We start from the raw sequence: 27,717 nt of genomic DNA, 5'->3' as shown, positions 1-27,717 counted from the left end.
CGGCTGTGTAGAAGAAGGATCCGGTTACTGAAATGGCCAGACTGCAGTCCAGATCTTTCACCCATAGAAAACATTTGGTGCATCATAAAGAGGAAGATGTGACAAAGAAGACCTAAGACAGTTGAGCAACTAGAAGCCTGTATTAGACAAGAATGGGACAACATTCCTATTCCTAAACTTGAGCAACTTGTCTCCTCAGTCCCCAGACGTTTGCAGACTGTTATAAAAAGAAGAGGGGATGTCACACAGTGGTAAACATGGCCTTGTCCCAACTTTTTTGAGATGTGTTGATGCCATGAAATTTAAAATCATCTTATTTTTCCCTTAAAATGATACATTTTCTAAGTTTAAACATTTGATTTCATCTATGTTGTATTCTGAATAAAATATTGAAATTTGAAACTTCCATGTCATTGCATTCTGTTTTTATTCACAATTTGCACAGTGTCCCAACTTTTTTGGAATCGGTTTGTAATTTCCTATGCTGGGTCAAACTGACCCGGAGAAGACGATTAAGTATTATTATTATTGTTTGTTTACGAACTAAAAATCTTTTCATCTTTTTAAAGAGAGCCATCTTTTACATTTTCAATGGTGCCTGTAAATATAATAAGTGAATGTTGACTCCCAAGTAGAGACTAAGAAAAATAACTTTTATTAGAAAAAGAAATTAACAATAGTAAACTACAACTTCTCCCTGAGGGGGAAAAAAAGGGAAAAGAGGGGTACACACAATAAACTGACATTCACCTCCCTACAGCAAATATTTTAACAATTGACTTTTAACAAACTTCATCAAAGTAATTTTCTCCACAGTGGTGTTTTACATAACACAGAATGTCTCTCCGGTCTCTCTGGTGAAGGAAGCTGTTGAACGAACCACTTCTTTCTGAATCCAATTAGAGGTAACAGGCTGGACATTTGTGGATTCATTAATTAACCTGCAAAGAGGGATAGAGGAGGGAGTGAAAACAGGGAAAAGCAAAGTGAAACACAACAGGCAGGAAAAAGCACAGACCATGGCATCTCAACAATACACATGTATCACAAAAAAGAAACATAACCATACATAGTACATTCCAGTGGACATATTTCCAAAATGCCAAAATGAAAATAGGCTACTGTCATCATTTACTCATCCTCAAGTTATTCCAAGCCTGTATAAATCTTTTCCAGTTGAACATTAAAGAAGATACTTTGAAGAATATGGGTAACCAAAAGTTGCAGGTCCCCACTGGCTTACATCGTATGGAGAAGAAGAAAAAAAAATGCCATGGATGTCACCAACTGTTTTGTTACACATATTTTCAAATTATATTATTTTGTTCAGGAGAATTTAGGGTCCCCCTTTATATTTATATAATACTTTATATGTTTCCCTAATACATGTATACTTACGTAATAACTAGATGTGTACAGTACATAGCATGTAAACTGTGGTTGCATACTACGTACACATAGTTACTACAGTATGTAAGTACATAGGTATCAGGCAACTTAATTTAAAGTGGGACCAAATTTAGTTTAAATAATTTTTTGTCCAGAAATTTTGGTCCAGCCATGACGCATATGAATGCAATGATTTTCCCTTATTTTATGCACATTTTCTCAGTCTTGCTGGTTACAGGTCAACAAAACAATTGAGAAGTCAACTGTATGTCGATATAAACACCACTTAATGGTTTAAACCAGAAACCTAACAGTTTCATATAGCTGCTTATTATTTAATAAATATAGATATACAAATCTCCAAAGCAAGAAAGTAATGCTCAGAAAACAAGATGAATGGCTATAGGAGATTACTGGCCCTATTTACAGTAGTTCATTTGATCAGTCCACTTTATCTGTTACGGCTTATAAAGAATGCTACTTTATACATTGCAGACAAAAAATAACACTAACCATCTTTTCACTGTTAAACTGAAGCTATGACTTGCCAGGAATGAACTACTGTATGTGAGCACTAGAACATGTTTGTTGTTTGTGTAAAATCAGTCTTAATGGCTCATTTCGAGTTTTGTTTCTGTAGATGAATGAGCACGGTCCTTGTCAAATAAGTAAAGAAAAGGTAATAAGTGAATTCAAATCATGCTAATGAATAATTTTAAGACAGACAATCAATCAATTATCACAGACAAGAACTTACTCTGTTATGAGAGAAATCACCCAGTCTTTAGTAGGATCGAGACACATCTGTTCTTCCTCCATTGTAGCACTGTAAGAAACAGGTCAGAGTCAAAGTCTTCATTATCGTCTATTTACACTAATTACACTAATAGCCTGGCTTGTTGGCAGAGGATATTTACACTAACTCCACCCTCCATGTGTGGCTGGACTATAGGCAACAATACAAAATATGCTTAATAAACAACAGTAGCAGTGATGTAGGGAGTAAGACATAAAGCGGAAACTTTTGACACCATCAGCCCGAGTTCAAATCCCTTTTTGCCCTTTTTGTCCCAAAAAGGTGGCATCCATTTAATAATTTTAATTAAAAAAAATTCATTTACACTCATTATACATTATAATGCATACTGGTTTATAATGTACTACAATACTGAGTTGGATATCTGCCACAATTTTCTCTAAGTATAATTGGCACTTTTATTTTTTTTAATAGTGTCAATATAATCTATCACTATATGCACTTAGTGTAAATAGCCGCTGCCCTACTTGATTGTAATTTTTAGCACATTGTGTGGCAATGGTTAACAATGAAACACAGTTCTGTTGAAAAATTACTTCATTATTAAAGGAACAGTTCACCCAAAATATACATTCTGTCATGGACTTTAATTTACTTATTTAAATAGTACTTATATCTCAAGTAGTATCTTATACATCAAAAGCGACATTTTGTGATACTTCTATATTCTTTTTAAATAGCTTGATGTTGATCACCATACAGGTGCATTTTAATAAATTAGAATGTCTTGGAAAAGGTCATTTATTTCAGTAATTCAACTCAAATTGTGAAATAAAAAATTTAATTCTGTGTGCACAAATTTCACAATTTGAGTTGAATTACTGAAATAAATTAACTTAATTTTTTTAATTCCACGACATATCATTTATTGAGATGCACCTGTATATGGCCAGTGCATGTAACGTTTTTCTTTCTTAAGTGTTTTGCGTGTGTTTATAATTATAATTATCATATATACTTTTAACATTTTCAGTTTTTATGTGATGTGATTGTGATATGGTAACCCATACTCAGAATTAGTGCTCTGCTTTTTTCACATCGTAAGTATCATATGTAGAAATTATAGTCTATCTTATTTTGTGTTGTGTGTACCATGTGTGTATTTGTGATTGTTTTTCCTTTTTCCCCTTTGATGTGGTGTTTTTTATTTTATTATGCACACTTTATTTTGGTGATTGTTTGATTATGATTTAGAACGTGGGGCCTCACTTCTTTCTAGGACATTTCCAAACTCCCTGAAAACTGCAGTTGTTAAGCCCCTCCTGAAAAAGAGCAATCTTAATAACACCATTTTGAGCAATTTCAGACCAATATCAAATCTTCCTTTTATAGGCAAAATTGTATAAAAGGTAGTTTTTAAATCAGCTGAACAAATACTTAAACTCAAATGGATACCTGGACAATTTTCAATCTGGTTTCCGACAGTATCACAGCACAGAGACAGCACTCATTAAGATAATAAATGATATTCGCTTAAATTCTGTCTCTGGCAAAATATCAGTGGTGGAATTGCTAGATCTCAGTGCTGTGTTTTACACTGTCGATCATAACATACTACTAGAGAGACTTTCCGGGATGGTACTCAGATGGTTCAGGTGATTAAATAATTAGAAGGGAGAGGCTATTATGTGAGTCTAGGAGAGCATAAGTCTAAGTGGACGTCCATGACATGCGGAGTCCCACAAGGGTCAATTCTTGCACCACTCTTGTTTAGCCTGTATATGCTCCCACTAAGTCAACTAATGAGAAAGAACCAAATTGCCTATCACAGCTATGCTGATGATCCCAGATTTACCTAGCCTTATCTCCAAATGACTACAGCCCCATTGAGTCCCTCTGCCAATGCATTGATAAAATTAATAGTTGGATGTGCCAGAACTTTCTTCAGTTAAACAAGGAAAAAACTGAAGTCATTGCATTTGGAAAAATACATGAAGTTTTCATGGTGAATGCATACCTTGACTAGGGGTCAAACAACTAAAAATCAAGTCAGGAATCTTGGCGTGACTCTGGAGATAGACCTTAGTTTCAGTAGTCATGTCAAAGCAGCAACTAAATCAGCATACTATCATTTAAAAAACATTGCAAAAATTAGATATTTTGTTTCCAGTCAAGACTTGGAGAAACTTGTTCATGCCTTTATCACCAGCAGGGTGGACTATTGTAATGGGCTCCTCACCAGCCTTCCCAAAAAGACCATTAGACAGCTGCAGCTCATCCAGAACGCTGCTGCCAGGATTCTGACTAGAACCAGAAAATATGAGCATATCACACCAGTCCTCAGGTCCTTACACTGGCTTCCAGTTACATTTAGGATTGACTTTAAAGTACTCGTTTATAAATCACTCAATGACCTAGGTCCAAAATACATTGCTTAATGAATATGAAGCTAACAGAGCACTCAGATCATTAGGATCGAGTCAGTTAGAAATACCAAGGGTTCACATAAAAACAAGGGGAGTCCGCCTTTAGTTACTATGCCGCCCACAGTTGGAATCAACTTCATGAAGTGATCAGATGTGCTAAAACACTAGTCACATTTAAATCTAGACTCAAACTTATCTGTTTAGCTTTGCATTTATCAAATGAGCACTATTTTATGTATTCACTGTATTCAGTTTTATGTAAAATCATTTTCTATTTTTAACTGTTTCAAATTAATTTTAAATCAATGTTTCTATCATTTTCAAAGTTTTTAAATTACTTTGACATAAATTACATAATATGCATGCCAGGAGCAAGCTCCTCTAGAGGCGTGAGGCCTTGTGCAATCGCACACTTGGCACAGCCCTTGCGACAGTACTGTGCTGTCGTATATGGTGATCCAGAGCATCCCAAACATGCTCCATGGGTGATATGTCCAGTGAGTTTGCTGGCAATGCAAGAACAGCTTCCAGGAATTGTGTACAGATCCTTGCAACATGGGGCAGTACATTATCATGCTGCAACATGAGGTGATGGATGAATTGCACAACAATGGGCCTCAGGATCTCGTCACGGTATCTCTGTGCATTCAATTGATATGCCACACCTGTGAGATGGATGGATTATCTCTGCAAAGGAAAAGTGCTCACTAACACATATTTAGATAGATTTGTGAACAATATTTGAGAGAAATAGGCCTTTTGTGTACATAGAAAAAATATTAGATCTTTGAGTTCAGCTCATGAAAAATGGGGGCAAAAGTGATGAATTATTTTATTTTGTTCACTGTATAATAAACCTTGGATGATAATTTCTAAGAGAAGAGCATAGTAGAATCTGGCCAGAGTGTGGCAACTTTTTTTGAAGAAGCAGTAAAAAAAAAAAATAAAAAATAAAGAGAGAGAGAGAACATTTTGAGTTGAAGTGCACATTAGGAGATGTGTGTGATTCTGAACTGTAGCTTTGCTAGGTTTAACACTCACATGATCTGCTCATTTTTGCACTGTGGTCCAGCAGGTATCACCCTCAGCGAGAGTATTTTTTCAGCAGGAATTGGTGGCTCTGAATAGGTTTGAGAGCACTCACAGAGTAGATTTAAAAAAATGGGTGTACCTGCCATGAAAGAGAGAGTTGCTGTAAGAATAGCATGAAAGATTAATAAAAAAATGTCAAAAAGTGGGGTGAATGATTTTTAGTCTGCTTACCCTCTGTTGTGTACAAAAGTGCTTCTGGAAGGACTGTAGTCTTTCGTTTGTAAACCCTGTTTAAAAAAAAAATCACATCAATATTTAGTCAAAATCATATTAGATTTATTAGAAATTCAGAGTTTTAGTCCAGCTGTCACTATCTCTAGCTGGAGTGCCCATGAGCTCCGCTAGAGGGCACTACATCCCATACCATTGCCACTCATCCCAGACTCCATTTCCCATAACCCTCTGCCTATAAACTCATTATCAGACTGCAGCCTTTGCGTGCGCGCGCGCACACACACACACACACACACACACACACACACGCGCGCACACACACACGCACGCGCACACACACACACACACACACACACGTTTGTTTTTGTGAAAAGTGGGGACATCCCATAGGCGTAATGGTTTTTATACGTTTTCTTCAAAATATAAAACAACCCATTTAGTTTTAATTAAAAAATTATATAAAACATATGTGGTTTATCAGTGAAGCAAATTTTCAGATGGACACTAGGCTATCTTAAAAATAAATAAATGAACAAAATAAAAAAAGGCAGATTTGAGTTTTAACCAAATACATTCTCACCTGAAATACTCTTTGAACTGCATTTCATGACACAAAAACAGTAATACTTAGAAAATTATGCAGGTTTGCTCCATCACCATTAACACCCACTGTTTGGTGCGAAATGTATTGAATTTTCAACTGTACTTGGCTAGATGTGAACTTTGAATTGGAACAGTACTTGGGTGATGACTGATGACATTTTACAAGTCATCAGGACATGAAAGGTTCAGTAGACTTTTTGCTTTAAATGAATGGTTATTGCCATGGTGTAAAGAACAGAAACTGCTCTTTGTTAATAATTGGTACCATTTTTTCACTTTCGATACCAATACAGATGCCGCTACTTTGGCTATTTACCAATTCCGATATCAATCCGATATTTTTTATTTGATTCTTGAACTAATACTAATAATAATTATAAAATAAATGGAAGCATTGCTCAGTTAGCCACCTAAAAACATCTCACTCAAATGGAGAACAAAAACTTATCCAATTTATAGTCCACAACAATCCACCCTTTATTCAAACACTAAAAATAAATGTACTTCAGTACTTAAAGGTACCAACAGGTTTAAAGTTATAACAATTTAAACAGCATGGTTGGGGGGGTGGGTAGGGTGTATAGCAAAAATGACAAAATTACCAAAATTTTTTTTTGTAGAAATATCATGATTTTATCATGATTGTTTGTCATGTTGGTTTTTCTATTTTGCAAGCTGTCTGAGCATTATAGCCAAACTAATATCCCTATAATAAAGATAAAGCTTGTTACATTAAGGTAACAAAATATAAAAAATGACGAATATTTAGGCCAAAGTGGGAGAATAGGTAAGTGTTCTGTTTTTTATATCTTCATGTACCCACAAAAAAATAGTTTTAAACCTGAATGAGTTTTCTTCTTGTTCACTGTTTTGAAGAAGGTGGAAAACCAAACAGTTGCTGGTTCACAGAGGTTCCCATAGTATTTGTCCCTACTATCAAAGTCAATGTAGACCAGCAACTGTATGATTATCAGCTTCTTCAAAATATGTTCTTTTGTGAGCAGCACAAGAAAGACATTTTTGAAGAGTTTTTCATTTTCATGCCCACTAGTGTGCTCAGAAAAAAAAAACCGCCCCCCGCATGCCACTGACAGCACTGCCACCCCTCGAAACATTTGCGTTGCAAATTTTACATTCGACCATTGGGAGATTTTTCCTCTTTAATGTTAAAATACTTCCACACCGCTGACATGGCTATTCTGTAAGTTATAGCTGACTCTCATACTCATGCGACTATAATTGGCTACTACTGTTATCACGTGACAGGCTGCGTGCTGAACATGGATGTTACATGAACATGGGAAATTATTATATTCAAGCATTTAGGTGATGGTTTAAGCTAGATTTTCCCATAGTTTGTGTTGGATAGGTATCAGATCATATTTTTTTCTCCCCTCCAATCTCCGATCTAGCGTTCTGGGCCAGAATCTGAACAATACCGATGTCGTGGATCGGATCGGGACATACCTAAACAGGATACAGGTTTAACTCATTCGAAACACTTCTGCTTAATGTTACACTGTCAGATATGCAAAATAAATCTAATGTATCTCTTGCACTGGCTACTTTGTATGGACCAGCAGGGATGTATACAGAATTCCTAAAAGAATTTGCAGATTTCCTCACAGACCTATTGGTTAATGTTGATAAAGCGCTAATTGACAGAGATTTTAACATTCATGTTGATAATACAAATTATGCATTAGGACTTGCATTTACTGACCTAATCAACTCTTTTGGAGTCAAGCAAATTGTCACAGGACCCACATTTTAATCATACGCTAGAATTATAGATTCACAAATAACCTGCCTGATTGAGCTCAACTGCTCTGTGTTCCCATTAATACAAATGAACTAGACGAACTGACTAGCAACATGGGCACTATCTTCTCTAATCGATTAGAAGCTGTTGCTCCCATCAAATTGAAAAAGGCTAGAGAAAAACATACTGTGCTATGGTACAACAGTAATACCCACTCTCTCAAGAAAGAAACTTGTAGTTTTGAGCATAAATGGAGAAGAACTGACTTGTAAGTTTTTAGAACTGTGTGGAAAATCAGTATGTCCAGCTATAGACAGGCTTTAAAAACTGCCAGAACCGAGCATATCCACAAACTCATTGAAAATAACCAAAACAATCCAAGGTCTTATATAGCACAGTGGCTAGATTAACAAATGACCAGATGCCACCTGATCTAAATATTCCCTCACAGTTTAATAGTAATGACTTTATGAATTTCTCCACTGATAAAATAGATAACATTAGAAATACAATAGATTCTACAGTGTCTAATACTTCAGCTTCATTCACCGCATCCAAAGATAAAATGCACTGCTATACAACTATATAGGACAGGAAGAGCTAAATAAACTTATCACTGCATCTAACTTGCATCTGATTTGAATGTTGTTCCAGGATCAACAAGGATGTTGTACTTTGTGAAATCACGCACACCGTCTTTCAGCACGCTCTTCAATCCGCAGACTGCGGTGGAGCAGCGCCGACTCAAACAGAAACAGAGGACACAGTTTGTGTTTATCGATAGATTGTAAAAATATCTGTATCTGTGCAGTTCTTTGTCATAAATACAGTTTACAAAAGGTTACAAAAGAGCAATCGGTTTCCCATCTACTGTAAAGTTTTCACTCCGTTCGGCGCTCATCACACTACAGCGGTTTCCTCCAGCGATACTTTGTTGTTGTATTTTGTTGCTACTTTATAAAGAATGACCATACAGTCATTCAAAGAACTGATTAAAGACAGTGACAGACAGGACTCATTTGAACTAAATATTTAGTGATTGACAGAGATACAGTAGAAACATTATGTGTGGTTCTGTATTAAATAATGACTCAGATCATGAAATACATAAATTAGCCTTAGAGTAAGGGAAGCATACCTTGGGAAATGAGAGCATCCAAGGAGCGTGTGAATGCTATGGATTTATTTTAAATATTTGTAATGTTCTTTAATGTTATCCATCGGTTTTTGTGTTTTTATTTATTTATTTATTATTATTATTTTTATTTATTTATTATTTTTTAAGTATCGGTTCAGGCACTGTTTAGGCATGTGTACAATTTTAAAAATATTAATAGGGCACCAGTATTGTAAAAAAAACAAAACAAAGAAACAATCGATATCCAACCCTAGTTATTAATTTTCTTTTTAAGAAACCACAAATAGATCCTAGTGAACTGACAAATTACAGACCTATTTCAAATCTTCCATTCATGTAAAAAAAAGTTGTGTCTGCTCAATTGTGCTCCATTCCTGCAAAAAAATATCTATCAAGAATTTCAGTCAGGTTTCAGGTCCCACCATAGCACAGAAACTGTACTTGGTAAAAATACTGCAAATCCAAGCTGATAATGAACATTTATTTGCGCAGCTTGTCAATTAACAACAGCTCTGTGTAGTAACAGCTGCTCTATGTGAAATCATGCACCTGATGGAATTTACCGCTGATTAGATAACTGTCTTTACTGACGAGATCGCATTAATCATCAGCCGATATTTATCGTGCACCACTAGTCAATATGACTTGCTTCTTGCTTCAGATCAAGGGTGCATCTCATTGCTAGTTTTACTTGATCTTAGCACTGCGTTTGACACCATAGCTCATGACATTATAATAGATCGATTACAAAACTATACAGCTATTTAAGGACAGGCTCTAAGATTGTTTAGGTCTTACCTCTCTGATCGCTACAACTTTGTTTATTTAAATGGGGAGTCATCTCATTTATCACCAGTAAAATATGGAGTGCCACAAGGATCTGTCCTAGGTCCTCTGCTATTTTCTTTATACATGTTGCCCCTTGGTAATATATATAATAAATATGGGATTAGTTTCCACTTTTATGCCAATGATACTCAACTATATATCCCAACAAGACCAGACGTGTCCACTTCCATGTGTCCACTTCAGTCTATGAGTTTGATCCAGAAACCGCCTTAGTTCAGCAAATCTGCTCCAGAGCTCTCTCCAGCGTATAAGTCTGATCCAGCATCCACTCAAGTCCATTAATCCACTTTTGTTTCTCCCAAAGTGGCCAATTCCACTGCATAACCACCCCAGAGGTGGTGGCATCTGCTGCAGAACCTTCAGAGGTGGCGGTGATGTCCGCTTCGGCTCATCTCAAGGCATGGGCACACACTTACAAACTCTCTGTTTGCCCCTGTCATGACCAGAAAGGCTGCCTGTGAACTCTCTGCCTGTCCTGCCCTGTTTATGGAGGCCATCTGTGAACTCACTGCCTTTCCATTTTTGAACTCTCAGTCTGTCCTGCTACAAAAAAGGAGGTTGATTCTGAATTCTGTGACTCAACTCTTGGTTTATCCTGTAATGACCAAGGGGTTTGTTTCTGATCTCTCTTAGAGTCCTGGACAAAAGGGTCGGTATCGTAATTACTGTTTGCCCTGCAACGACCAGGGAGATCTTTCCTGAACTCTCTGTTTTGATTGATTGCTGCCTGCCCTTCCCTTTGCCTCTCTTGGGGATTACTCTTTTGTCTGTTATTGTATTTTGGTGTTTGATCCTGTCTGTCCTGACTACATTCTATGGGAATAAAGCCTGGCTCTTTAATGCCCAATTCTTTGTCATGCTCCCTTTCATTAAACAAGCCATGATGCATATGAATGCAAAATGTAGCTCTCATTTTATGCACATATTCTCAGACTTTCTGGTTACAAGCCAAGAAAACAACTATAAAGTCAACTGAAAGTCATTATTAATAACCCTTAACGGTTTAAACCTGAAAGCTAAGAGCTTTCTTATAGCTGCTTAATTTTAAATAAACATAGACTTTTGACTTGGACAGATGTAATCAAAATATGCAAATCTCAAAATCAAGAAAGTAACACTCAGAATACAAGGGGGATGTCTAGAGGGTATTGTATTGTCCTTATTTGCAGAAGTTCTTTTAGTCAATCCACTGTCTCGGTTATGGCTTCAAAGGAATGCAACTTTGTCCTTCTAAGAAATGGGTCACTACTCAGTCTCATTTAAATGTTTATTTATGTTAAGTAATGAGAACTGTCCTTGTCAAATAAATAAATAAATATAAATAAAAGTATTCATTAACATCATTGGAATTCACTTAAGACAGATAATCAATCATCACATACAAGAACTTACTCTTTCTCGAGAGAAATCACCCAGTCGTCAGTTGGATTGAGACACAGCCATCCTTCCTTCATTGTAGCACTGTAAGAAACAAATCAAAGTCAAAGTCGAAGTGTTCACCCAAAATTAACATTCTGTCATTTAACTTATTTAATTTATTTGTGTAAATTGTATATCCCCAGAACACATGGATTCTACGGCATGACAAAAATGACATTTTGTGATACTTCTGCATCCTTTTTAAATAATTTGATGTTACCATTTAAACTGTCATTATGGACGAGCATGTGTTTTGTTTTATCTTCATTTGTGTATAATATATACTTGTAGTTTTTATTCTTACTGTGTAACATACAATCAAAGTTTAATATTCAAGGCTGAACTACCTCTTAACTCCTATGTTTCTGTCACACTGTGGTGAGTACACAGACCAGCTCGAGCTCTTGGTACGAGTAACAACAGTCTGACAATGGACAGAGAAACACAGGCAATTATAAAGGGAAGAAATTAGAAGAACATGGAGATCAGGTGGTGAACAATTAAGGTTAACAACAGAGAAACAAGGAGGGCGGGGAAAAACTCAAATCAAACAGACAGACGCGGTGAGCTGTCAAACCATCCAAACACACACACACAAACACATTCACAACACCAAAAGGCAGGTGATTAGCCCCAAGCCCCGACAGTACCCTTCCTCCCAGGAGCATCACCCGACGCTCCAGGAAGGGGCCTACCTCGATGGGCTTGACAAGACAAACAGAAACAATCTTCAAGGACAGGACTAAGCAGACAGGATAGCCTCTTCAGATGGCTGACAACTAGTAGGAGCATCCTCCGAGGGACTCGTCAGAAGCAGCAGATAGCTGGTCTGGTATGATCTCAGTGGTCGCAACTTCTAGCAGGAACAACCTCCGTGGGCTTGACAAGAAAAACAGGAACACATCTCCATGGCCATGACCCAACTGGCAAAGATGATCTCAGAGGACATAACCGGACAGACAGGAACATTTTACATGACTATAACTTGACAGACAGGAACACCGTTTAAGGCCATGACCCAACTGGCAGGAATGACCTCTGTAGGTCTGACAGGACAGGCAGGAACATGACAGGAGTAATCTCTGGGGACTTGACAACATCTGTGGACATGACAGGAGATGACAGGAGTGATCTTTGGGGACTTGACAATGTCTGTAAACTAAACAAGTGACCACGGGGGACTTGACACACGACTGACAGGAACATTTTCTATGGGCTTGACAGACATTAGGATCACCATTGTAAACCGGCGGATTGTTGGCATGGGGTTCGGAATAGTGGGACATACCGGTGTGAAGAACGGGCCCCCGGCTCGTCGCCTCTCGCTGAAGGCTATCCACCCGTGTGAGGAGTTCGGAGACTCGGGCACTTAGAGCGTCCACATCCTGCGCGATGGTGTTGAGCTGGATGGCAAGCTGACCAAACAAAACTCCCTGCTGTACGAGAGCCAAGCGAAGTGGATCAGATCCCACTGAATCCATAATTGGTCAGACTGTTCTGTCAGGAGAAACGGGCTGGATTCAGTTGCAGGTTACACTGAGCTTTATTGAAAGTAGATGAGACAAGGCAGATGAGTATCGTTCCAGAGTTTAGCTCGTTCAACAGCCGAGACCGGAGGAATGGGAGCTGGAATCTTCTAGGAGTACTGCATTCGTGAGAACAGAAGGCAGAGCAAAACAGCAAAAGACACTGAAGCCTGAAGACAAGACAAGACAAGACAAGACATGACATGACATGACATGACATGACATGACATGACATGACATGACATGACATGACATGACATGACATGACATGACAAGGTGAGTACACAGACCAGCTCGAGTTATTGGTACGAGTAACAACAGTCTGACAACGGACAGAGAAACACAGGGAATTATAAAGAGAAGAAATTAGAAGAACATAGAGATCAGGTGGCGAACAATTAAGGTTAACAACGGAGAAACAAGGAGGGCGGGGAAAAACTCAAATCAAACAGGCAGACGCGGTGAGCTGTCAAACCATCCAAACACACACACACACACACACAACCCCAAAAGGCAGGTGATTAGCCCAGAGCCCAGAGCGATTTATATAGTGATTCAATGCTTTCAAAATGTATACACATTAAATTACTACACGCACGAATTAATGGAGACCTTGAAGAGTGTTCGTGAATCGTGCCTCTTATCTGTCCTTCACACGCTCCACTGTTTACCGCCTGATGAGACTGTGACAGGATTGAACTCGCGCTCCGTTCGTCTCTGACGCAGCTGACGTGTGATCTATAGGACTCGTGGCCAGTGCCTGAGCCTTCGACAGCTGTATTTATTGCATGGGCGGAGCAGAAATGTAAGTGTCTAAATCATACGCACAGATCCATTGAATGATAAATGTTTTTAAACCATGCGGATGAACCGAATATACGAAGGAAACTTTTAAAATTAACCACAGCATTAACAACGACCTTGAAATAAGAGTGCAAGATTTATCTGATAATCAGATGCATGAAAGTAGCGTTTGTTTCATTAGCAAACAGACATCTGGCGCATTTTCTCTCAGAATCATTCGCTGAGGGAGAGGAAAAGTTAAATAGAGATGAAGACGTTTTCACACTGAAAGAGAAGCGATCTCGCTCTCATAGACGTGCCAGCCCAGCCGGCACATGACCGACCTTCAACGTTGAAATATGGTTGAAATAAGGTCAGTTGTGGTTTCAACGTTGAAACAACGTTGATTCAACGTTTAAAGCTGAATGGTTGAAAAACATCCAGCACATGACCAACTTTCAATGTTGAAATATGGTTGAAATAAGGTCAGTTGTGGTTTCAACGTTGAAACAACGTTGATTCAACGTTTAAAGATGAACTGTTGAAAAACTTCCAGCACATGACCAACTTTCAACATTGAAATATGGTTGAAATAAGGTCAGTTTTTTTAATGAAACAATGTTAAAAATGTTTAATGCTAAATGGTAGAAAAAGGTTAACAAGCTTTTAAATTATTTATATTAAATTATTTAAATTAATTATTATTTTAATAGCATTTAAAAATATTTTAGTCATGATACCTATTCTAAAATCTAAAGGTATATGTTAAATATTATCATCATTAACAACAATAAAACTATACATTTCGCTGCTTTATCACACTGAAACAACTCCCATTGGTAGTTTTATTTTATTACTTCTATCATGATTGGTTAATCTGGCTGTCATTCAGGAAACTGGACAATGAATCGGTTCGCGCTTTTCTACATTTAAAAATATGACCGTTGTTGTCGTCTTTCTGTGAGTGACTGAGGCGGCTAACTGTGAGCTGCTGCTCGTTATATCTGACTGCTCGGTCGGTCCCGAATTATTTCATATTTGCCTGTACATTTTTTATTTATTTTGAGCGAATTTGAGTCGTGACCTGTCAATGGAGAACAAAAACTGTGAACACAAGAAAGGTCAGGTGTTCTGCGAGGTCCTGAAAACATCCTGTCAAAATGAGGTAAGAAAATCGCTAACTTTATCTTTATTATCTTTTGAAAATAGTAAAGTATTACCAGAGTTTACAAATGGGTAGTTAAAAGGACATGTAACCTGCAGATAAATAAATACCCGTGTGTCTATTTTTGCATTGCTTTATCACAGCTGATCAAGTTAGATGCTCACCTAATGTGTTACTGGTGAGTTATGTGTTAATGTCTGTCTTTTAGAGATTTTCCCATATTTTCCTGATATGAATCCCATGCATTAGGTGTGTTATATATGTTTGTATTCTTATAATAGTTTCAAAGTGTTTTCTGCAACATATAAGTGCAAATGTCGGTATTTAAATAATATAATTTTAATGAATTAATGAAAATGAAAAAAGAAAAAAAAAAAGGATTGTTTAAAGCCATGGTTCTCAAAGTGTCAGGCCCCCTCTAGTTGTTATGCAGGTGAATCATTAAATTAAACTAATTAATGTTAATACATTTTAACTTAATCTTTGAGTAAGTTTTTTTTTTTTGCACATTTAAGTATGTTAGAGTTAAAGTACAGTACAGTTTTGTAACTTTTGTTACATAATTACATTTAAAATTAAATTTTAATTTAAACTTTTTTTTTTTCATTTACCTGTGTATGTAAGCACAGTTGTAGTGTTAATGTTCAAACTGTATTTACCATGGTAAAGTGTCTGACAATTAATTTTCTTATTAGAATAAAACTGCCTCATTTTTTAACTGTAGAGCTGTAGCCGAATAGTTTGGCCTACTACACTGCTGAAATGTAATGTTGGTCATTATGGTGCAACTTAATATTTAATAACAAATATTTTCTGAAGTGGTACTTATAAAAAGTTTGAGAATCAATGGTTTAAAGCAGTGGTCTCAAACTCAATTCCTGGAGGGCCACAGCTCTGCAGAGTTTAGCTCCAACCAGCTCCAAATCACACCTGCTTGGAAGTTTCTAGTAATCCTGAAGACCTTGATTAGCTGAATCAGGTGTGTTTGATTATGGTTGGAGCAAACTGTGCAGAGCTGTGGCCCTCCAGGAATTGAGTTTGAGATCAATGGTTTAAAGAAATGGTATAATATGAAATCCTGCTTTTTAAGAACTTTTCAGTAAACTCTTTCTTCTTTCCCCTTGTAGAGTCATCGAGGATCCAGCTTGTTCTTTAAACATTGGTAAGAAATTGTTCATCTGCTACATTGCACTGTCACTTCTGCTAGAGATGCTTTGACCTTTTGTGATAGGTTTTGATTGTGCTTAGTTTAATAAAAATGTACTGAATTTGATTTGACTTGTTTTACTACACTGTAATGTTAGTGTTCTGTTTAAAACAGTGTAACTGGGGGCTCTGAAAACACTGCTTGTGAATAATTTGTTAATATTGTACATTTTCATCTGAATACATTAAGTGTTTAATGAATAGTGTTGTCCACTTTGTTTCCAACCTCACTGTTACTGAACTGTAAAGTGAAAATATTGTGTGATTTATTTTGCATTCAGTTTTCAGTTAAATATATTTCACAATATCAAAGTTATTGTCAAACATTGTGAACATATCTAAACAAACTGGTTAAATCTTATGTTCCCTCCAGAAGTTTGCGCTCTGCAAGTGAACGACTCCTTGTGGTGCCATCCCAAAGAAGTTCACAATCACTCTCACGGTCCTTCTCCTGGACTGTGGCCAGCTCGTGGAATCACCTCCCAATCTCAATCCGAACTGCTGAGTCTTTACTCATTTTCAAGAAACATCTTAAGACTCATCTTTTTCACCAGAACTTAACCAACTAATGCTAGCACTTTTCCTTCTTTTCTTGTCTTTCATATTGAAAAAAAAAAAAAAAACCTGGCTATGCGTTCTGAACTAGACTAACTGAGACTTGTCATAGCACTTGTATACTGTTGTTGTTCGCTTGTACACCTGACTGCTTCTATTGTTCTCATTTGTAAGTCGCTTTGGATAAAAGCGTCTGTTAAATGATTAAATGTAAATGTTTATACAGGACGGTACAGAAAGTGCACAAGTGGGAGAGAGTGGAGGGGACGGCGTCAGAAAGGACCGAGCGCTGGGACACTTTCAAGGATCACCCGAAGCACAACCACACTGTATACACTAAGGCTGCTGGTTCTAACATTTTAGAGTGCCCTGCGGTAGAAATCTCATTCTGCATTCCCCACGGTAAAGAAGACACAGTCCGGGGGGGTTCCCATTAGAAATCAACTGGTGGAAGGTTCCCTTCTCGAACTGTTCAACACATTTTCACTGCACAAATGTACACAACTCTTGTAATGAGACACATTACTAAAACATGTTTTTGACAGAAACTGTAGGTTTCCACCAAAATAAAAGATCCACTGGTTTCAGTCATAAAGGTACAAGGGTTTGTCTTGTAAGTGCTGCAAAAAAATATGCATTTATGTGCCAAATTATTTCACAAAAACCTTTAAATATTATTGTATTTGGATTGTTCTACTACCTGTTTTTAGCATTACCTCCATGCATACTCTGCATAATAAAGTGTGGGATTATTTTCATCTGTTTTATACAGTATGTTTCCAAAATTTAACTGCTGTTTGACAATTTTGAGCATGTGGTAGTTTATTGAAGTTGTTTGTAAAGCCATTGCTGCCAGTCATTAGACTTTTAGCCTTGCATGTACCTTGTTGATCTAAATGCCAACTAGGATCCTAGGTGTATTTATACATGGTGCAAGGTACGACGGGGAAACAACGTCGTGTTATCAACGCGGATTAACTTTTCAAAATCAACACCTCATTCAGCTTTCATCCCAGGGCTGCAGCACGACCCTAATTCACCCATAATGCAGGTAAAACGGTGAAACAGCGTCGTGATTTCAACGTTGATCCAATTTGCAAAATCGAAAGGTTATTCAACGTTGATTCAACGTCGGGATTTCAACAGTGAATCAGCGTTGTGATTTCAACCATACATCAACGTCACGATTTCAACGGTGAATCAACGTCGTGATTTCAATGTTGATCCAATTTGCAAAATCGAAAGGTTTTTCAACGTTGATTCAACGTCGGGATTTCAACAGTGAATCAGCGTTGTGATTTCAACCATACATCAACGTCACGATTTCAACGGTGAATCAACGTCGTGATTTCAACGTTGATCCAATTTGCAAAATCGAAAGGTTTTTCAACGTTGATTCAACCATGGTACCTGACGTTGTTTCAACGTTGAATCAACGTTGAAATGCCGGCTGGGAGGCTATATCTGCAGCTAAACTGAATAAAAGCAGAATGAACTGATGAAAAAACAAAAAAACAAACAAACAAAAAAAACACATACAATTTATGAATGATGCAGTGCTAATTGACATTTATTACAGTACAGAAACTATAAAGTATATTTTCTACCTTATTCTGTGCAGAAAATTTAAATAATTGCTAATTAAATGTAGCCTAGTATATAAAACAATCATAAAATTGCCATTAGGAAAAAAATATCGATTACAAATGATTGATTATTGTCCAGCAGTGTATTTGATTTATTACAGCTAATTAAAAAAGAAGATAATTCCTTGTAAAAAAAAAATAATAAAAAAATAATAATAATAATTATTATTATTATTATTATTATTATATAGGCTACATACATAAAATGATTGTATTTGACATTTCTGTCACTTCTGAAATTATGGCTATGCCCCTGGTGTGACAAAATGTTAGCTTATACATAATACTCTTTAAGCTCTTTTTTAAAAACTTACATACATTTTTACATATGCCATGTCGCATCATTAAACTAGCATTTAACAATGGACAAAAGTTTTTTTTTTTGTTTTTTTTTCTAACCTATGGTTCTCTAACCATAAATGCTACTGTAATTTGCCCCCTGACTAAGCATTTAAAGAATTTAGTAGAAGCATTTAAATAATCCTGTGAATGCACTTAAAGAATGCAGAATCGAATCGTTATAATCGAATCGAATCGAATTTAATTGTGAATCGAATCGAATTGAATCGTTCTAAATTTGCAAAAATCGTTCTTGAATCGAATCGAAAACCTATGAATCGTAATCGAATTGAATCGCTGCCTTGCCAAAGATTCACAGCCCTACTAGAGAGACAAGAAATATACTTGTGAAACCCAAGTTATGATATAAAGACCAATAAAAAAAGCAAAACTGGTGGCTCAAGTGAGTGAAGACTGTTAGTCCACACTGAGGTAACGGTCTCTAGGCTACTTGTTGAAGAAAACTTTGCAATAAATTTAATTATATAACTTCTGTAAAATGTAAACCATTGCACATTTTATTGGTACAAAGACGCACATGTGTATTTTGTTAAATGTTTGCATCTGCTTTTAATTTTATTTATTAACTAAAGTATTATTCATATGGGCCAACTGAACAGAAATGTATACATTTATTGTATACTGTGAAGTATTAAATTTGCTAAATGATTAAATAAAACTGAAGATGTGTGTCCCATTGGTTAACCAAAAAAAAAAAAAGATAAAAGGTTACCACACTGACTTGCGGTCAACACTTGGGCCAAATACAGAATATACATCCTGTTATTAGACACGTGGTTAAGTGCAAAGACCGCAAGTATGGGTATCAGTAGAGGCCCTGAAGCTTTGAAGCAATGTATCGAGCAAGCAGCATAATGTCTAGTGAAGCACCATATCAGTCATGTATTGGTTTCACAGGAAAAAACAACAATTAAATGTATAATTTTATTAAGCAAGGATGCAATAAATAGATCAACAGTGATAGTAAAGGCATTTATAATTCAAATAAAAATTCTGCCTTGGTGAGCATTAGTGACTTTATTTTAAAATAATAAATTTAAATTATTCCAAATATTTGGCCTTATTATGTCTTTTTTTTACAATTTATTTTTTATTATACATTTTTATTTTTATTAAGAAAATTAAAATGGCAAATGTTGCCTTGGCATCTAGCTGAAAATTAAAAAGTTTGTTGAAGTTTAAGGTTAATTATTTCACATTTTAATTTTTATTTTACTTAACTATAATTAACCTGGGATGATGATTACTAAGAGAAAAGCATTGCGGAATCTTGTCAGAGGGTGGTGTCTCTTTTGACGAAGCAGTAAAAAACAGGAGAACATTTTGAGTGGTAGTGCACAGTAGTGGTAGGCTACGTGTCTGATTTTGAACTGTAGCTTTGCTAAGTTTCACACTCACATAATCTGCTCATTTTTGCAGTGTGGTCCCGCAGGAATCAAGCTCAATGAGAGTATTTTTTCAGCAGGAATTGGTGGCTCTGAATGGGTTTGAAGGCACACACAGTGTAGATTTAAACGAATGGGTGTACCTGCCGTGACAGAGAGAGTTGCTGTAAGATTAACATAAAAGATTAATAAAAAATGTCAGAAAATTTGATGAATGATTCTTAGTCTGCTTACCCTCTGTTGTGGACAGAAGTGCACCTGAATGGACTGTAGTCTTTCTTTTGTCAGACCTGTTTAAAAATCCCATCGACATTTGGTCAAAATCATTTTAGATTAGAAATTCACTGAGTTTTAGTCCAGCTGTCACTATCTCTAGCTGGAATGCCCATGAACTCCAGTAGAGGGCACTCCAACCCATACCTTCGCCACTTGTCCCAGACTCCATTTCCCATAACCCTCTGCCTAGGAACTTGTTATGAGACTCTAGCCTTTTACACACACACACACACACACACACACCCTTCATTACAAAATCGCCTGGCATACCTGGATCCAGCAGCTTTTTGAACTATCCAGGCCAACCATGAACCCAGTTGACCAGCCACTACATCTTTTCGGCAAGGAGTCTTATCTATTGAGGAGTGTATGCACCAGTTCTGTGAGTTGTCTTACCAAGTGCTACTTGATGAAACACTTTTAGTTTTGTACTCGTTGAGTCTGTGAAGTCATGGTTTCCTGGAGGGGAGTTCAAATGTTCTTTGCGAGACTTTAAGGACTATGCTCTTTTGTTACATGGTTCTCCCTTCACTGTGGGAGGAGTAGGATCCCTTCCCAAATGACTACCAACCCAGAAACTTTTTACAAGATGGCTGCCATCATATAGTTTTTTCCCAAGATGGCCACCAGCTCAGAGTCTCTTCCTAAGATGGCTGCTATCTCAGAGTATCATCCCATCATGGCCACAGTTCCAGAGCCTTGTCCTGTTATGGCCACCATTACAGATTCTCGTCCCATCATGGCCGCCTTTTCAGAATCCTGTCCTCTCATAGCAGCTGTTTCAGAATCTTGACCAGTTATATTGGCCATGCCTAGAACCACCAAGACAGTCCCGAGGCATTCAAGACTGGCATCCAGAGTGGAGGACCAACCGTTGGGGTCAGTGTGAGCTGCTGGCATTCTGGTGAATTCAGCACTCTCAAGCGATGCAGTTTCCCCAGAGGAGGCAACACACACCGCCACAGTTTCCCTAAAGATAGCAGCTTCCACTGCAGAACCTCTCGAGGCAGTGGCACCCACTCTAGTCCCTGATTCCACCCCAGAGAGTCAACAATTTGCTCCTGATCATCTGCAAGTTTCTTCTATGAAAATGTTCTAGTTCCAGAGTTTAGCCCAGAGAGGGCTTCTGTTCCCAAATTCAATGTTTGTTTCCACCCTTGACCTCGGTCTTCTGTCTGCGTCAGCCTCTAAACAAAGCTTAGTGCTCTCTCCAGCCCCTGAGTCTAGTGAAGGCTCCTACCCCTAACCATAGTCTAATGATTAATTCAGCTCCTGACTACAGCACAAAGATGGCTCTACTCCATGAATCCACTCCAGAGCCTACTCCAACCAATGTGTCTGCTTCAGTGTCCACTTCAATGTGTCCATTTAAGTCTATGAGTTTGATCCAGAACCCACTCTATTTCAGGAATCCACTCCAGATCCCTCTCCCGTCTATGAGTCTGATTCAGCATCCACACAAGAATGCTCAGTCTTTCCTGCTTTGGCTAAGAAGCCCATTTCTGAACTCTCAGCCTGTCGTGGCCTGGAAGGCTGATCTCTCTGTTTTTGATTGATTGCTGTCTGCCCTGACCTTTGCCTGTCTCGTGGATTAAGCTTTGGTCTCTGCCTTGGATATTATTGTTTTCTGGTGTTTGACCCTGCCTGTTCTTACTATGCTCTATGGGAATAAACCATGCTCTTGAATGCCCACTTCATTGTCATGCTCTTTTCATTACACCAGCCACGATGCATATGAATGCAATGTTTATCTCTCATTTTAGGCAAATATTCTCAGACTTGCTGGTTACAAGCCAACAAATCTATGAAGTCAACTAAAAATCAATATACTCAGCCCTTATAGGTTTAAACCAGAAACATAACAGCTTTCATATAGCTGCTTAATTTTAAATAAACATAGACTTTTGAGTTGGACAAACGTAACGAAAATATGCAAATCTCTAAATCAAGAAAGTAACACTCAGAATAGAAGAGCAATGTCTAGAGCCCCCTTCCGCAAATCTTGCCCTGGAGGTCCAATGAGCTGCAGAGTTTAGTTCCAACCCTGATCAAAGTCACCTGCCTGTGATTTTCTAATTATCCCAAATACATTGATTGGAATTGATTAGCATGCTCATGCATGTTTGATTAGGGTTTGAGCTAAACTCTGCAGGAAAGTGGATCTCGAGGTAAATATTTGAGGATCCCTGGTCTAGAGGGTATTGTCCCTATTTGCAGAAACAATTTTATGCTGAGTTCACACTGCACAATTGTATACAATAGAAAGAATTGCTGACTACTCTGGTCTGCAAAGTATGTTTCACATCAAAATAAAGGCAAGAAGTAATGAGGAAATAATGCAGAAACCCGCTTACATCAGACCAGAGTTCTTGAGCTGGAATTAAAAAAAAAAAATAACATCCCACAAATTGTCTGAGCACTGATTTCCGACTACAAGGATAAAAAGAAAATCATTATGCAGGAGGTAGATGCAAGGAACAGGAATTGTGTTCTGCAAAGAGAGTTGGAGGTAAATAATAATTTAGCAGTAATTGCTATGCTGATGTTGCAGCTGGTCAAGCAAGTCTTTTTGCTTGTTTCTACATATATCTATTAAAATACTGATATTCTGGTCTATAACTCCTCTCCTAATTTCCCTCTGTCCTGTATTTTGGTCTCTAATTGGTTGTAGGTCATTGCAGATGTAGTTTTCAGTCAGAAATCATTGCACAATTGCCAACAGCTCCAGATATTTAGCATGCCAAATATTTTGCGGGTGTCTGTGATGTGTCGATAATTCCCTCAGATCACGTCTTTAACAATTCACCCTTTGTGATTGCCATTTGTGTGAATGAACACCGATCTGCCTCAGATTTCGGGCATTTGTCTGATTTATCAAAACCTGTCGACAAGAGAATAATCAGGCTAAAATCACGCAGTGTGAACTTGACATAAGTCAGTTCACTTTCTTGCTTCAAAAGAATGCAACTTTGCCAAAGTAAAGAATAACACTAATTGTCCTTTTACAACTCTGTGTGCACTAGAACATTTGTTTACTTCTAAGAACTGGCTTACTACTCTGCCTCATTTACAGTTTTATTTCTGTTAATTAATGAGAACTATCCTTGTCAAATGAATAAAGAAATGGAAATAAAAATATTTATTAGCTCATTAGAATTCACTTAAGACAGATAATCAATCTTCGCAGACAAGATCTTACATTCCTGTTAGAGAAATCACCCAGTCGTCATCAGGATTGAGACATGTCTTTCCATTCTTCAGTTTAGCACTGTAAGAAACAAAAAAAGAAGATATTTACACAAATAACTCCACCCTTCATGTGTGGATGGACTTGGCATCAAATCTGATTTTGAATCCCCTTTTGCTGAATTTATTCTTCTCCCTTTTCCCATCATTTATTTTTAATAAAAATGAAGATAATATCTGAAGTGGAAATAAAGGTCCTCATGGTTGTTTATAGAGTAGGGTAAGGGTAGGTGTAGAGAGGGCTTTATTGGTTTAAAAAGATGGCATCAAAACTATGAAGTATCAAAACAATGAACTACTGTATGATGCCACATATTTCTTAAATATAATTTTAAGAAAAATGATATTTACACTCAATACATTATTACTGCATACTGCTTCATAATTTACAAAAATACTGAGGATCTGCCACAATTGCATAAATGGCATCTTACTACTATTTAGATTAATTGAAAATAAGATACAGCTGCTTTTACATAGGTAACATTTGCACTTAGTGTAAATAGCAACAGCCCTACTTTACTGTAATTTTAGCACGTTGTGTGAACAATGGTTAAAAAAATGAAATACAGTTCTGATAAAACATGACTTCATCATAAAAAGGACAGTTCTCCCAAAATTCACATTCTGTCATTTACTTATTTAATTTACTTGGGTAAATAGTACAATTAACAAATTTATAAATGCAACACTTTTGTTTTTGCCCCCGTCTTCATGAGCTGATCTCAAAGATCTAAGACATTTCTATGTACATAAAAGGCCTATTTCTCTCAAATATTTTTTTACAAATCTGTCAAAAACTGTGATAGTGAGCACTTCTCCTTTGCTGAGATAATCCATCCACCTCACAGGTGTGGCATATCAAGATGCTGATGAAACAGCATGATTATTGCACAGGTGTGCCTTAGTCTGGCCACAATAAAAGGCCACTCTAAAATGTGCAGTTTTATCACACAACACAATGCCACAGATCTCGCAAGTTTTGAGGGAGTGTGCACCTGGAATGCTGACTGCAGGAATGTCCACCTGAGCTGTAGCCCATGAATTGCATTTTCATTTCTCTACCATAAGCAGTCTCCAAAGGCTTTTCAGATAATTTGGCAAGGTTGTATGAGCCATATTTATTTTGTATTATTGTATGTAGTTTGTCCTGTGCCACTAGGGGGCTGTATGCACTTTGTGGCCTAGCTGATCTCGGCTTAGCCCGGGTAGGTCATTTAACTCAGAGTATTTAACTCAGAGGGAAACCTCAAGACATCATTTCAAACATGCAGTCAAGGCACCATGGTTTAAGTAGTGGATCCTCCAGTAGCAGATCCTCCACTTCTTCAACCAGACGCATGGTGAAGGCGGAACAGGCTGCACTCTTGGCTCGAGCTGCTGCCTTAAAGGATAAACATGCATTGGAGGAGCAGGAGCTCATTTTATGGACTTTTCCTCCATGAGTGTTCCAACACTATGGATGATCTTCAGTACTTGGAGGAACTTAACATGCCAGCAAACATAAAGATTGTGAGTCAGAAGCTTCTGTATAAACTCAGAGACAAGTGGAGAGCAAAGGCATGTGAGATACTGGAAAAAACTGGTCGAAGAGCATGATTTTCAGGCATTGTGGAGTACATTGAGCGCCAGGGCAGAATTACTTCAGATCCAGTCTTTGGTGACATACAGGACACTTCACCTGTTATCAAATAAGCTATAAAAGCAAGCAAGTCACAGGTGAAACCTCAGCTGGAAAGAAACAGCTTTGCAGCACAGGTGGTCATTGAGGATGGAAACAGCAAACCAGATAGTAACAAGAAGGAAAAGGATCAGAACAAAGTGACATCCTTTACCAAGACTGATTTCTTGTCTGTATTGTGCTGCTGGTAAACATGTTTTGGAACAATGTTTTAAATTTGGAAGAAAGACACAGAGTGAGAAACTGCACTGTCTAAAGGAGAAAGGGTTGTGTTTTAGTTGTTTATGCACAGGACACTTGAGTTAGAATTGCAACAGGAGCATCATTTGCAACAAGTGCAACCAAACGCACCCCAGTTTATTGCACATAGGAGAGAAGGAAAGGGTTATTCAAACGGTTCAGAAGGATGGTGAGCAGAAAGTTACTGAGCAGTCAAATACTTCTGACATCAATACAACATCCTCTGCTTGTTGTCTTACAGGAGCTGACCACTGCAATGGAATTCTTCCAATTTTACCTGTTAAGGTAAAGTGCTTAAAGGGAAACAAGGTAATTGAAACCTATGCTTTTCTGGACCTAGGGAGTACAGGAACTTTCTGCACCAGGAAGCTCACTGACAAGTTACATTTACATTTACATTTAATCATTTAGCAGACGCTTTTATCCAAAGCGACTTACAAATGAGAACAATAGAAGCAGTCAGGTCAACAAGAGAACAACAACAGAATACAAGTGCCATGACAAGTCTCAGTTAGTCTAGTATAGAACGCATAGCCAGGTATATATATATATATATATATATATATATATATATATATATATATATATATATATATATATGTATATATATATATTATTATTATTATTATTATTATTATTATTATTATTATTATTATTATTTATTTATTTATTTTTTTTTTTTTATTAAATGAAAAAAGAGACAAGAAAAGGAAAAGTACTGGTGTTAGAAGGTTAAGTGCAGGCGAAAAAGATGAGTTTTTAGATGTTTCTTGAAAATGAGTAAAGACTCAGCTGTACGAATTGAGATTGGGAGGTCATTCCACCAGCTGGGCACAGTCCAGGAAAAGGTCCGTGAGAGTGATTTTGAATTTCTTTGGGATGGCACCACAAGGCGTTGTTCACTTGCAGAACGCAAACTTCTTGAGGGCACATAGGATTTAACCAGTGAGTTTAGGTAAGTTGGTGCCGTGCCAGTGGTCGTCTTGTAGGCAAGCATCAGTACCTTGAATTTGATGCGAGCAGCTACTGGTAGCCAGTGTAACCTGATGAGGAGAGGAGTAACATGAGCTTTTTTTGGCTCATTGAAGACAACCCTCGCTGCTGCATTCTGGATCATTTGCAGGGGCTTGACAGTACATGCAGGAAGGCCCGCCAAGAGAGCATTACAATAGTCCAGTCTAGAGAGAACAAGAGCTTGGACAAGAAGTTGGGTTGCTTGCTCTGACAGGAAGGGTCTAATCTTCCTAATGTTGTATAAGGCAAACCTGCAGGACCGGGTCGTTGTAGCAATGTGGTCAGTGAAGCTTAATTGATGATCCATCACAACTCCTAGGTTTCTGGCTGTCCTCGAAGGAGTTATGGTTGACGAGCCTAGCTGTATAGAGAAGTTGTGATGAATCAATTGGTTAGCTGGAATCACCAGTAGTTCAGTCTTTGTAAGGTTAAGCTGAAGGTGATGGTCATTCATCCAGCTAGAAATGTCACTCAGACAGGCTGAAATGCGAGCAGCTACCGTCGGGTCATCAGGCTGGAATGAGAAGTAGAGTTGGGTGTCATCAGCATAGCAGTGATAAGAAAAGCCATGCTTCTGAATGACAGATCCTAAAGATGTCATGTAGATGGAGAAGAGAAGTGGTCCAAGTACTGAGCCTTGAGGAACCCCAGTAACAAGGTGGTGTGACTTTGAAACATCACCCCTCCAAGACACACTGAATGATCTGTCAGAGAGGTAGGACTTAACCCACAGGAGAGCAGTTCCAGAGATTCCCATCTTTCTGAGGGTGGACAGGAGAATCTTGTGATTAACAGTGTCAAAAGCAGCAGACAGGTCCAGTAAGATGAGTACCGAGGATTTTGAAGCTGCTCTTGCTAGTCGCAGGGCTTCAGTAACCGAGAGCAGAGCAGTCTCAGTTGAGTGGCCACTTTTGAAGCCAGATTGGTTGCTGTCCAGGAGGTTGTTCTGTCCAAGGAACATAGAAAGCTGGTTGAACACAGCCCGCTCAAGTGTCTTTGCAATGAATGGAAGCAGGGATACCGGT

General features: G+C 37.7%; 1 protein-coding gene across 1 annotated transcript; it reads right to left on the bottom strand.

Annotated features, from left to right (window-relative positions):
- Positions 1 to 421: 421 nt before the first annotated feature.
- LOC113105289 (uncharacterized) lies at positions 422 to 20,669 on the bottom strand. Its single transcript, XM_026266342.1, has 7 exons — positions 20,470 to 20,669; positions 20,249 to 20,378; positions 11,583 to 11,651; positions 5,836 to 5,891; positions 5,614 to 5,743; positions 2,147 to 2,215; positions 422 to 941 (listed from the first exon to the last, which is right to left on the bottom strand). Exons 1-7 carry the CDS (start codon positions 20,546 to 20,548, stop codon positions 824 to 826), a joined length of 651 nt encoding a protein of 216 aa, XP_026122127.1. The 5' UTR covers positions 20,549 to 20,669; the 3' UTR covers positions 422 to 823.
- Positions 20,670 to 27,717: the final 7,048 nt, after the last annotated feature.

Source organism: Carassius auratus, chromosome 7 (genome assembly GCF_003368295.1).
Source record: "Carassius auratus strain Wakin chromosome 7, ASM336829v1, whole genome shotgun sequence".
Classification (NCBI taxonomy): Eukaryota; Metazoa; Chordata; class Actinopteri; order Cypriniformes; family Cyprinidae; genus Carassius; species Carassius auratus.
This window is presented reverse-complemented; position numbering and strand designations above follow the sequence as displayed.

Excerpts from the sequence above, each read along its gene's own strand:
- LOC113105289 (XM_026266342.1), bottom strand. The coding sequence starts at position 20,548 with ATGTCGATGGGATTTTTAAACAGGTCTGACAAAAGAAAGACTACAGTC. Across the intron at positions 20,379-20,469 it reads ACTTCTGTCCACAACAGAGG|GTACACCCATTCGTTTAAAT; the intron begins GTAAGCAGACTA and ends CTGTCACGGCAG. Across the intron at positions 5,892-11,582 it reads GTGATTTCTCTCGAGAAAGA|GGTTTACAAACGAAAGACTA; the intron begins GTAAGTTCTTGT and ends TTTTTTAAACAG.